Here is a 13,307-nt window from a genome sequence, read left to right as displayed (position 1 = left end):
CCACGCAGACAGAGGTGAGATGGCAGTGATCCGTAATGGAGAGCGCTTTAAACCACTCGGCCACTCGACTAGACACTGCGATGAATGTATGTGTCAAGTTTCATGACAATCCTCAAAGTGTTTAAGTTGAGGAGTAATAACAAACTTACGCTAACAAATGGATGGACAATAGTTGCCGGACAACAGGCCATCCCATTAGCTGTTCTCCCAAAATACTTAACCAATCACATTAACATCAGGAAATACTTCTGCTACTTTCTGAATCCATCCCTCCCATAAACTTGAAAAGTCTTCCACAGACAAAGGGAATAAACTATTTCAGATCACCTCCCCTTACCCTGCTAGGGTATATACTGAATATCATCAGTTTTAAAATGAGCACAATCTGAGACCGGATGCATGCATGGTGGGGAGGTTAGGAAGGATTTAAAGTAATGTGATTTACTTTAAGATATCTATTCTCCATCTAATACATAACCCAATCACAATAACATTATTATAACATATCCATTCTCTAATACATAACCCAATCACATTAACATTATTATAACATATCCATTCTCCATCTAATACATAACCCAATCACATTAACATTATTATAACATATTCATTCTATGTCTAATACATAACCCAATCACATTAACATTATTATAACATATCCATTCTCCATCTAATACATAACACAATCACATTAACATTATTATAACATATCCATTCTCCATCTAATACAGAACCCAATCACATTAATATTATTATAACATATCCATTCTCTGTTGAATACATAACCCAATCACATTAACATTATTATAACATATCCATTCTCCAACTAATACATAACCCAATCACATTAACATTACTATAACATATCCATTCTCCAACTAATACTTAACCCAATCATATTAACATTATTATAACATCCATTCTCCATCTAATACATAACCCAATCACATTAACATTATTATAACATATCCATTCTCCGTCTAATACATAACCCAATCACATTAACATTATTATAACATATCCATTCTCCGTCTAATACATAACCCAATCACATTAACATTATTATAACATATCCATTCTCCAACTAATACATAACCCAATCACATTAACATTATTATAACATATCCATTCTCCATCTAATACATAACCCAATTAAATTAACATTATTATAACATATCCATTCTCCATCTAATACATAACCCAATCACATTAACATTATTATAACATATCCATTCTCCATCTAATACATAACCCAATCACATTATTATTATTATAACATATCCATTCTCCATCTAATACATAACCCAATTACATTAACATTATTATAACATATCCATTCTCCATCTAATACATAACCCAATCATATTAACATTATTATAACATATCCATTCTCCATCTAATACATAACCCAATCATATTAACATTATTATAACATATCCATTCTCCAACTAATACATAACCCTATCACATTAACATTATTATAACATATCCATTCTCCATCTAATACATAACCCAATCACATTAACATTAGAAGAAGTAAGAGGAGAATGAAATGCTAAGCACATTGGAGTGGGACAATCAGGAATATTTTGTAATATGTGTCCCTCATTTCATGGATGAATTTCAAAATCATAACTGCTGGACGGGAAGAAGACATAGGACCAGATTATCTCCCAGTTAACTGAAAGGGCTTGTCAATATTCTTGTTGAAAAAGCTTTATGAATCATACTTATCACTCTCAATAGATCTCTGCTGGCATCCGTCTGCAACATATCCCCCATATGAAGCAATTTAACAGGTGGAGGGGTAGGCATTCCTATATCCCCCTCTAAACTAGATAACAAGTCAGAGAGAGGGTGTAACAGAAAATATTTTGATTGCTAGATTCATCAAGCCCCCTTTTCCTTCCCCCTGAGCTGTTTTCTAAGAACATTGGACCAAACATGTCCAAAAAGAGGACACTTCACAAGTCTTGGGTGCCAAGCGTATATTGCAAGCAAGACCAGGATTCATGACTTTCTTCCACCACCTTAAAACATTTGCATCTTTTACATTTAATAGCCATGTTGTTACAGATTATTTGAAAATATAAAAAGTAGAAGCATGTTAGTTGTAAAGACAGAGAGGATAAATTATTTGATGCCATCTGAAAAGAAAGAAAGTCTGATTCTGCAATACATCACAGCGAGTTTATCATTGTTATCGTTGTTGTCAAGTAAGTATGTGGAAATAATTTCACAGAGACATGAACATTGTTTGGTCAAATTTCTTCATCAAAGATTAATTTTCCTCTTGAAATGTGTTTGTTCTTGCTCACAATGTACTTTTTTGTTGCTGCAGGTTAAATTTTTGTAGGAATACATAATCAAGTGTCACTTGGCATGGCTGTTAAATTGATATTTCACATGTGAAAATATAAGGATATATTTTTCACATGTGAAAATAAAGAAATGAAAAAAATATGAAAATTATTCTGCCAATATTTCTATATTTCACTCTGTAAGTATATAATAAAATGGAAGATAATGGCTAACAAATATATAAAAAATGAATATATGTTTTGTTAGACAATGTAATTAAACCAGTCTGTACATGGAAAAAAGAAACACAGTTACTGATGGACTAAATGAGTATAGAATGAAATGGTACTGAACAATATGCTGATAATATATATATATATATATATATATATATATATATATATATATATATCAGAATAAAGTGAAAATATGTGTGCCTAGGTCAACCTATGAAAAAGAACAGCAATACTGTGGTACTATGCTGCTGCAATATGGCGTTACTGGTGTAAACACATGTCATATGAAACAGTAACAAATTTGCACAAAATATCTGAAATTTCAACAAAAACACCAAAAAAAATGAAGTATCCACTACAGAGTAAGATTGTACCACCAAATATTTCTGTCAATAATTGACAGTAAAGATAAAAATTCATGGATTCTTTGAGGATTATTGACAGTGAGGAGCACAAGATAAAATGGTATAGGGACTACCATGAAGTTGGTAAGGGGAAATAATCTGTAAGAGCTACTTCCCTTTGTCCATACAACTCGCTAGACTTTTCAAGTCGATGGAAGGGCTGGATTCAGGGGTAGAAGAAGCTATTCCTAATGTTAATGTGATTGGGTAGTGTATTTGACAGAGAAACTCTAGACAAAAAAGATAAATCTAGAACAATTTCTCATTCAGCAAGAAATTAGGAACCAATACTACTGACAAATACGTAACCATTTTCAACCTCTGTAAAGCCTTTATCAAATATGTATGCAGGTCATATGATAATTCTGGAAAAGTATACATCGCATCACACTCCAACACTGTACATCAACAGCATGTCATAATCAAGTAATACAACCCATGACAAAACTATATAAAAAATGCTAAAAGTTTCAGAAAAAGTTAACAATGTTTTAAGCCAACATCTTGTTATCATGCACATGCTAGGAACACAAAGTAAATGCATATACTCATCATCAAGGGTCACAGCTATTACACAACCAATTGAATGATTTGTGATTTACATCCTTACAGCACTACATCCAATCGGAGCTTCTTAAACAAAGTGTACCTGCCTAACCCTTAATGTACTGTACAATGAAGTCCGGTCTTCTCCAAGAAAATCTTACTGTACAATGAAGTCCAGTCTTCTCCAAGAAAGTCGAACTTTACAATGAAGTCCGGTCTTCTCCAAGAAAGTCGTACTGTACAATGAAGTCCGGTCTTCTCCAAGAAAGTCATACTGTACAATGAAGTCAGGTCTTCTCCAAGAAAGTTGTACTGTAAAATGAAGTCCGGTCTTCTCCAAGAAAGTCTTACTGTACAATGAAGTCCAGTCTTCTCCAAGAAAGTCAAACTTTACAATTAAGTCCGGTCTTCTCCAAGAAAGTCGTTCCAGACATGTATTTAAATGTCAAAGAGGATGCAAAACTTTGCATCTCCTTGCTTTAATTTTTGTGGCCAAAGAAAGAACTTTGTCAGTGTGATACACTTATTATTATTATTATTATTATTATTATTTGTGGTAGTAGTATTAGTATTAGTAGTATTATCATCTATGCGCTTTCTCAAGATATCATTGTAAGATCTCATTTATCTGATCATTTTTTTTAATTAGTTTCTAATCAGGCAGAGTAACTTTGTAGTGCTTTTCTCATTTATTTTTCTGCTGCCAGAATCTTTCAGATTGATATATTTAATATTATCAACATTCAGAGTGTAATTCGTTTCAATTCATTGGACATTTTATTGCAAATAAAAGCAAGGTCTTTATTTTCATGTTCACTTTGTGTTACTTGCACAGAAATTACATGTGATTTCTGTACATAAAGTTAAAAATGCAAATGATGCAAATTTCCAATACATATCACAATACAGACATGCCATAGTGCAGTATATTGCAATTTATTTTTACCTGGAAATTCTCACCCCCACAAACCAACTTGTGAGAATTTGTAGCCTGGCTTCATTAGCTGTACATGTGACAATTAAATATGTTTCAATCCAATTATTTGAAATAAATCTTAAAATCAAAACAAAACATTAAATTATTAAACTCTCACCATGCTGACCTATTGCACTAAAATAGTTGATAAAGGATCCAATATTGCGAGCAAAAGACAAATACAAGTGGGGCCCCGAGTGGCTGAGTGGTCTAAAGCGCTCTCCGTCACGGATCACTGCCATCTCACCTCTGTCTGCGTGGGTTCGAGTCTCGGGCTTGGCCAATGTGAATATGTGAGAAAGCTTGCCGGTAGCTTCTCGTGGGTCGGTGGTTCTTTCCAGGGGTTTTCCCGGATTCTTCCTCCACCATTAATACTGACCGCCATATATGGCCTATCTTGTGCTGAAAAATGGCGTTAAACCCTACTATAACAACAACAACAACAACAACAAATACAAGCACAAGGTTACATTATTCACCTTCTACAAGACTGCCCAGTTCCACATGGCAAGAAATATACAATACAATTTGGATTTCCTATTCTCTGTGCCAGCCATACCTTATTTCACACACTTGTTTTTAAAAAAAGAAATAGTACCATTTTATCTGCATTCCATTAAATCTTTGACTTCCATTAATTTGAAACACACAAGTCAAGTTAAACAACAAGATGTCATCAAAGTTTGTCTCACTATATTTAATTTACCATATCACAGGTCATTGTTGTTGTTGTTATACGGTTTAATCCATTTTTCACCACATGATAGGCTATACATGGTGGCCAGTATAAATGGTGGAGGAAGAATACAGGAAAACCCCGGAAAGAACCACCGAAACACAAGAAGCTACTGGCAAGCTTTCTCATAAACCCACACTGGCTGAGCCTGAGACCCAAACCCATAGAGAGAGAGGAGAGATGGCAGTGATCCGTAATGGTGAGCACTTTAGACCATTTGGCCATTCAGGGCCCCCACAGGTCTTTGAACATCCTTTTAAATGTAAAATAGGTAAAATCTTGTTCGATTTATAAGATAACATAAAACTCTGATTTTGTCTTTCCAAAGACTTGAAACCATGCATTAAATAGACTTTAAAATATACCAATATTTGCATGCTTTGCAAATTACACCTTGGCAGTGCATGAGGTCATCACATTTGTGACATCAATGCAAAATGTTGAACAATTATGAATCTGGTAGCTATGTTAGAAAGCCAAAGAAAAAGATGCATCATAACAACTGTCTACAGTGATTACTGTATTTATTCATTAAAAAAACCTTTAATTTTGTGATAAAACTGTCAGGTAGATACATCATAACAACTGTCTACAGTGATTACTGTATTTATTCATTAAAAAAACCTTTAATTTTGTGATAAAACTGTCAGGTAGATACATCATAACAACATGTGCCTACCATGTTTACTGTGTATATCCGATGATATAACCCATTAGATATGTGCCAAGACTAGAGAGACAGATTCATTATGACAAACTGTATCTACAGTGGTTACTAGGCATACCTGATGAATCAGATATAACTCAGTAGTTTTGTGATAAAACCACAGAGACAGAAGCATTAGGCTGGGTCAAGGACTGTGTCTCAATGTATTTTACTTACTAAATAACCAGTAGTTATGTGATAAAACCAGAGATACAAGCATTAAGGCTGTGTCAGGGACTGTGTCTCAATGTATTTTACTTACTAAATAACCCAGTAGAAGCATTAAGGCTGTGTCAGGGACTGTGTCTCAATGTATTTTACTTACTAAATAATCCAGTAGTTATGAGATAAAACCACAGAGATACAAGCATTAAGGCTGTGTCAGGGACTGTGTCTCAATGTATTTTACTTACTAAATAACCCAGTAGGGACTGTGTCTCAATGTATTTTACTTACTAAATAACCCAGTAGAAATATGATAAAACCACCGAGATACAAGCATTAAGGTTGTGTCAGGGACTGTGTCTCAATGTATTTTACTTACTAAATAATCCAGTAGTTATTAGATAAAACCAAATAATCCAGTAGTTATTAGATAAAACCAGAGATACAAGCATTAAGGCTGTGTCAGGGACTGTGTCTCAATGTATTTTACTTACTAAATAATCCAGAAGTTATGAGATAAAACCAGAGATACAAGCATTAAGGCTGTGTCAGGGACTGTGTCTCAATGTATTTTACTTACTAAATAACCCAGTAGTTATGTGATAAATCCATAGATATATGCACCAAGACAACCTGTCTGTGTCTACAATGATTACTGTATTTATCTAATCAAAAGTCCATATTTATTGATGAGACCCCTACCCCTACCAATCTGAATTATGTGTTAGACTGTAACTTGGGGTTAATCATTTTTAACTACCAATTCAATATTTATAGGTTACTGCATTTGTATGGGAAAATATGAACGAGTTTTCGGAATGAATACTGCACGAACTTGTGAGTGCAGTATATCCTTCCGACAAAACGAGTTCATATTTTCCCAAACAAATGCAGTAACCTTTTTATTACATGCTCATTTTTTTTATTCTACCTAAAGTTTAATTATATAAACAAAATACACTACAAGAAACAATGTAAATGAATGAACGCCATATTCCAAACTAAATACACAAGCGCAGATTTGACATTACAAAATGACATCATTATTAATGCGCACATAGCTCCGCCCAGATAAATCTGAATTTAGTTGTGCAGTCGACATAACTTTCGAAAGAAAATGGCATGTCTAGTTAAAATTGAAATTTGCAGTCATATTGTGAATGAATGCGCATTGCAACGACTTTTTCATTTGATCTGGAATGAATATATTTTGGTATTTTGTTTTGATTCGACGAAAGTTTGTGATTTTGGACTGGATTCATCTGTGCAAATTATACATGAAATACATCGGATTGAAGTGGCGCGGGAGAAGCTTGTTTACGTCTGCAAATTTGTTTCTGTTTCTGTCACTGAATGTTTGAAATCATAACGTGGGAAAAATATGAAGTCTTTCAATTGCAATTTTCAAAAAGACGCTATGGAATTTAATGTGTATTTCATTTTGAGTGCAGTAAGGAGGATGCAACTGCACTTATCATCGAAATTACAGCACACTTTCAAAATGTGTAATCCAGATTGAAAACCTATGACATGGCTCATGTAATTCGGATTTGCAGAATTAAGAAAAAATATTTTGAGGAAATTCAGGATGTAAAACTGTAAGAATATTTTATTTTGCCATTCTTATCACCAGCTAAAGAAAACAGTTATATGCCTTGTTATTTGTAAGGACCTAATCTGTCATTTACATAAGGTAGCTAGCCTAAATCCGTAACATTGTATCAATGCAAAATGTCAAGACAGCTGGGTTTTTTTGCAGTCCACAAAACATGTTTTAGTTCATTCATCAACAAATTTAAACAACCACATCGTAAAGAGCCTCTTACATGATTGTACATGATTTTTTTACAAATCAAAAGTACTGGCATCTGAGTCCATTGTTTATTTACAAAAGAAAGTAGTTCCTTTATTCACGTAAATGCTATATGTGTATTGTTAAGTGCGTTCAGTATCATGGAATACTGAACGATTCTGACAATGTAAAGTTAATGGGGAAAAAAATGAGCATATAATAATTACCAATCTGAATTATGTGTTAGGCTGTAACTTGGGGTTAATCATTTTTAACTACCAATTCAATATTATGAATTATTGAATGTTTATCATCTAAACATAATGTCTGACCTATCTAAAAAAAAATTAAACTGAAGCAAATTTGTTTTCTGTTCAATAACTTCCTTGATTATTCTTGTTCAAATTATATACACCATTTATTTTTCTCATGTCCCCAGGCAGTTTTGAATAATAATGCAAGACTGTCAAAAAGCAGTTCTTGTGAGAAATGAATGGAAGAACTTGTACCTGACCCTTTTTGACTCCCTGCATAACCTGACCAAAGCCACCTTGGAACGCTTTCTTCAATGTCATCATCTCAACAGCACAGCAACCAAGGCTCCAAATATCAGTCTACAAAATATGTATGTAAGACTATTATACAGGGGATCTGGAACAGTCTAAAATAAAATGCATGTAAGACTATTATGTAGGGAATCTGGATCAGTATAACAAAATGCATGTAAGTCTACTATACAAGGAATCTGGCTCAGTCTAAAAAGAATGCAAGCAAGACTATTATACAGGGAATCTGGATCAGTCTAAAAAATGCATGTAAGACTATTATACAGGGAATCTGGATCAGTCAAAAACAAAATGCATGTAAGACTTATACAGGGAACCTGGATCAGTCTAAAACAATGCATGTAAGATGATTATACAGGGAATTTGGATCAGTCTAAAAAAATGCATGTAAGACTATTATACAGGGAATCTGGATCAGTATAACAAAATGCATGTAAGACTTATACAGGGAATCTGGATCAGTAAAAAAAAATGCAGGTAAGACTTATACAGGGAACCTGGATCAGTCTAAAACAATGCATTGTAAGATGATTATACAGGGAATCTGGATCAGTCTAAAAAAAATGCATGAAAGACTATTATACAGGAAATCTGGATCAGTATAACAGAATGCATGTAAGACTATTATACAAGGAATCTGGCTCAGTCTAAAAAAATGCATGTAAAACTATTATGCAGGGAATCTGGATCAGTCTAAAAAACATGCATGTAAGGCTGAAAGACTATTATACTGGGAATCTGGATCAGTCTACTAAAAAGGCATGTAAGACTATTATACAGAGAATCTGGATCTGTCTATAAAAAAAACATGCACGTAAGACTGTAAGACTATTATACAGGGAATCTGGATCAGTCTAAAAACATGCATGTAAGGCTGTAAGACTATTATACAGGGAATCTGGATCAGTCTAAAAATGCATGTAAGACTATTATAATGGGAATCTGGATCAGTCTAAAATAAAATGCATTTAAGACTATTATACAGGGATCCTGAACCACAGACTCAGATGATCAGTCTAAAATCAAATGCATGAGTATTATCCAGGAAATGTGAACTATGGACAATGAGGATCAAAAGACTAAATTCATATGGCAAGTAAGACTATTATCCTGGGTATCTGAATCATGACCTCTGAGAATCTGTCTAAAATAAAATGCATGTAAGACAATTATCCATGGAATATGAACTATTGGCTATGAGGATCAAAAGACATGCATGCAGTGTTAGGTGAGACTATTATTCAGGGAATTGGAACAATGGGATCTGAGGATCAAAAGACAGGTCTGCAGTGAATCTGTATTAATACCATCCAGGTAACCTGAACTATGGACTCCAATGATTCAAAGACCGGGTTGCAGAGTTGTCTCCAGGCATGCAACATCATGAATACATGCTAGCATTAATAACTGTAATGCACATATGATTGTCTGTTAGCAAACCAAAACCTTGGACTTTCATAAATATTAATGACTAATAGTGATCAATTAAGCACACAATCATTTATCACACACAAAAATTGGAAAGTGACACATTGCTTTTGTGCTCTAACTGATTATGTTGTTTAAAAAGTGTTTCTCCAACTGCATTTTGCAAAGTTGAAGATGTTTTAAATGGCAGAAATCTTAAGCATTTGATGGCCATGTCTCAGCTATTACATAGAAATTTAACTGAGTCAATGGTACTATCATAATACCCTAACATCGTGCTGATATTTGAGGTAAACAATTGTGAGTTTTATCTTTATTGAATAATTTATTTGTCATAGCACTTTTCTATCTGCAAGAAGTGAATTGTACACTATTAGTTAGGGGTTGGGGGATTTTGAAAAGAATATAATAGTCCCTGCTTACAACATAATATTGTTAGGGGCATCAATGTTACAAGTGAGATAGCAATATGTATTAGTGGGTTTAATACAAAAACTCCATTTATCATAAAAAAGTAATCCTTGACAATACCATTTTCATATGAAGGCTAGAGCTATGCTGAGGAACCTTAAAGTAAAGGACCCCTGTATAAATGTAATATAATGAAATTTATTGTAAAGGACTTCTGTATAAATGTAATATAAGGAAATGTATAATAAAGGACTTATGTATAAATGTAATATAAGGAAATGTATAGTATGTGTGATTTGGATTTTAATGTAACTTGAACAATTTTTCAGTCATATCGCTACAATGTCTGCAGTGTAGTGGTTCATAGTGATGTCTAGCACTGAAGCATCATGCCACAGACATGTAGTATGATGTCCCACCTAATCACATTATCCTGACACCAGGCCAACCAGTCCTAACACTAACCTCTTAATGCTGAGTACCAAGCGAGGCAGCTGTTAGTACCATTTTTATAAGTCTTTGGCATGACTCCGCCAGGGATCGAACCCATGACCTCCCGCATCTGAGGTGAACGCTCTAACCTCTAGGCCACCAAAGTGGTTGAAATGTATAGTAATGGTCTCCTGTATAAATGTAATATAAGGAAATTTATAGTAAAGAACTTCTGTATAAATGTAATATAAGGAAATGTACAGAAAGGACTCCTGTATAAATGTAATATATGGAAATTTATAGTAAAGGACCCCTGTATAAATGTAGTATATGGAAATGTATAGTAAAGGACTCCTGTATAAATGTAATAAGGAAATTTATAGCAAAGGACTTATGTATAAATGTAATATAAGGAAATTACAATAAAGGGCTATTGTATAAATGTAACATAAGGAAATGTATAGTAAAGGACTCCTGCATAAATATAATATATGGAAATTTACAGTAAAGGACCCCTGGATAAATGTAATATAAGGACATTTGTAGTAAAGTCCCCCTGTAGAAATGTAATAAAAGAAAATGTATAGTAAAGGATTTCTGTATAATTGTATTATAAGGAAAGTTATAGAAGAGGACTTCTATATAAATGTAATATTAGGAAATTTATAGTAATGGACTCCTATATAAATGTAATAGAAGGAAATTTATAGTAAAGGACTACTGTTTAAAAGCTACATATTTAACCTTAGAAAAATACCCATATATCCACATCATGTTCTCATTCTGCATTACTCTTTACTTAACCAGCTTGGTCCTATATAATCCCAAAACACACACACACATATACTGTCCTAAAACTAATAAATATTTAGATATTAGATTCATCCTCAATTAAACATTCAACAAGATCTCCTCTTTATAAACTGCATCTACTGTAGTATTATATGATTGGTATAAGCTATAAAATACCTCACACAAGCAGTCATCTGTGACTTTTCTGTGGCAAACAATAAAAAAAATAACAAGAAAAGCTTTTAATGTTTAACAACCTGATTTGCATTTGTCATTGAAAAGAACTTAAATCACCTTGTTGATTTTGTTTACTACTGGTGCCATTACTGGTTTAAATAAATGAGGTTCCACTAACATTACAATATAATTCCAAACCTTATAATTGTACGGCTGATATGAGAATATCTCTGGACTCATATAAGCAGGTGTCCCAATAAAGCTTTCTGCCATACTTCGACTGGGGTCAAGTGCTCTTTAAAAAAAATGAAACAATCAAGATTAAATCAAACTCAATTTGTAGAAAAATTTACAAACAGTTTATAAAGCAATGGTATAAAGAATTCAAACCCAAGTAATAAGCAATGACTAGCATAAAAGAAAGCATGTCTAAATATCAATATAAAAACTTTGAAAATACATTGATATTTTCAATTTGTAGGAAAGAACTTAAGCCCAAGTGTAGTTTGTTGCTACATATTGTCTTACATTTTGTTATTACATATTGTCTTATATTTCATTATTACATATTGTATTACATTTTGTTATTAGATGTTGTCTTACATTTATGGAGCTCTACGTAGTGAGAGTTTCCTGCATTAACAACATCATGTTTACAGGACTCTCAGGTTTTAAAGAATTGTTGTTGTTGACTTCCATTTTAAAATAATGTAGAATTGTTGTTATTGTTATTGTTGTTGTTGTTGTGGGGTTTGATACCATTTTCTCAGCACAAGATAAGTTATACATGGCAGCCATTGTAACAGGTTGGAGAAAGAACCTGGGAAAATCATGGGAAGAACCACTGACCTATGAGAAGATACTAGCAAGCTTTCTCATGTACCCATGTTAGCCGAGCCAAGACTCAAGCCCACATAGACAGAGGTAAGATAGCAGTGATCCAGAATGGTGAGTGCTTTTGACCACTCAGCCAATCAAGGCCCCCAAAACTTATGCAGAATGATCTGCATTCATTTCTCATTCTTCAATATATTTTTCATATTTCTTCATGTCATCATAAATGTCATCACAAACACTTTTCGAATACATAATTTTGTCTAATTTACATAATTATATAAAATCAAAAGTTCAATTGAGGAAAACTTCACAACTGAAAGACATAATTAAAAAATCTGAAAAGAAACTAAAATCTTTACATGCAAAAGTTTATGAAATCCAATTTTATGGGTCATAAGAGAATTTAATGCAGAACAAGAAGATGCTGATAAAAGTACAGTTAACTGTATAATAAGTACATTTTATTATTAACTGCATGTCCATGTGTGAAAGTGACAGGAAGACAGACAGAAGGTTGTGAGTGGTCACTGAAAACTGTACTGCAAGACACTAAGCGACAGCTAAAATTAAAAATATTGGGAAGTAAATGTAAAATTAAACAATGATTACAGCATAGGTGAGAATAAAAACAAAATATGAAAAATAAGAATAAATGATTAGGGGTAAAATGAGTGGACACATGCTGTCTCAACATCATGAAAATAGAATATCGACAAGAGTTTCATGAATGGCACATTATATATGCCCATACTATCTTTAATAGTCCTTTATGCCAATCCTCTCTTATATTGTAATCTATGCA

General features: G+C 33.2%; 1 protein-coding gene across 2 annotated transcripts in view; it reads right to left on the bottom strand.

Annotated features, from left to right (window-relative positions):
• LOC149789069 (uncharacterized) overlaps positions 1 to 13,307 on the bottom strand; it is a 119,856-nt gene that overhangs the window by 86,695 nt on the left and 19,854 nt on the right. For both annotated transcript variants that reach the window (XM_089975253.1, XM_089975254.1), the window contains exons 4-5: positions 11,867 to 11,963; positions 8,372 to 8,476 (exon numbers count right to left, since the gene is read on the bottom strand). In XM_089975253.1, the coding sequence (XP_089831379.1) occupies positions 8,372 to 8,476; positions 11,867 to 11,963 (202 nt within the window). The remainder of the gene's footprint in view (positions 1 to 8,371; positions 8,477 to 11,866; positions 11,964 to 13,307) is intronic.

The sequence above is a fragment of the Sinohyriopsis cumingii genome, chromosome 11 (assembly GCF_028554795.1).
Source record: "Sinohyriopsis cumingii isolate HCF-2022 chromosome 11, ASM2855479v2, whole genome shotgun sequence".
Taxonomy (NCBI): domain Eukaryota; kingdom Metazoa; phylum Mollusca; class Bivalvia; order Unionida; family Unionidae; genus Sinohyriopsis; species Sinohyriopsis cumingii.
The sequence above is the reverse complement of the archived record's forward strand: the minus strand, read 5'-3'. Positions and strand labels throughout refer to the sequence as shown.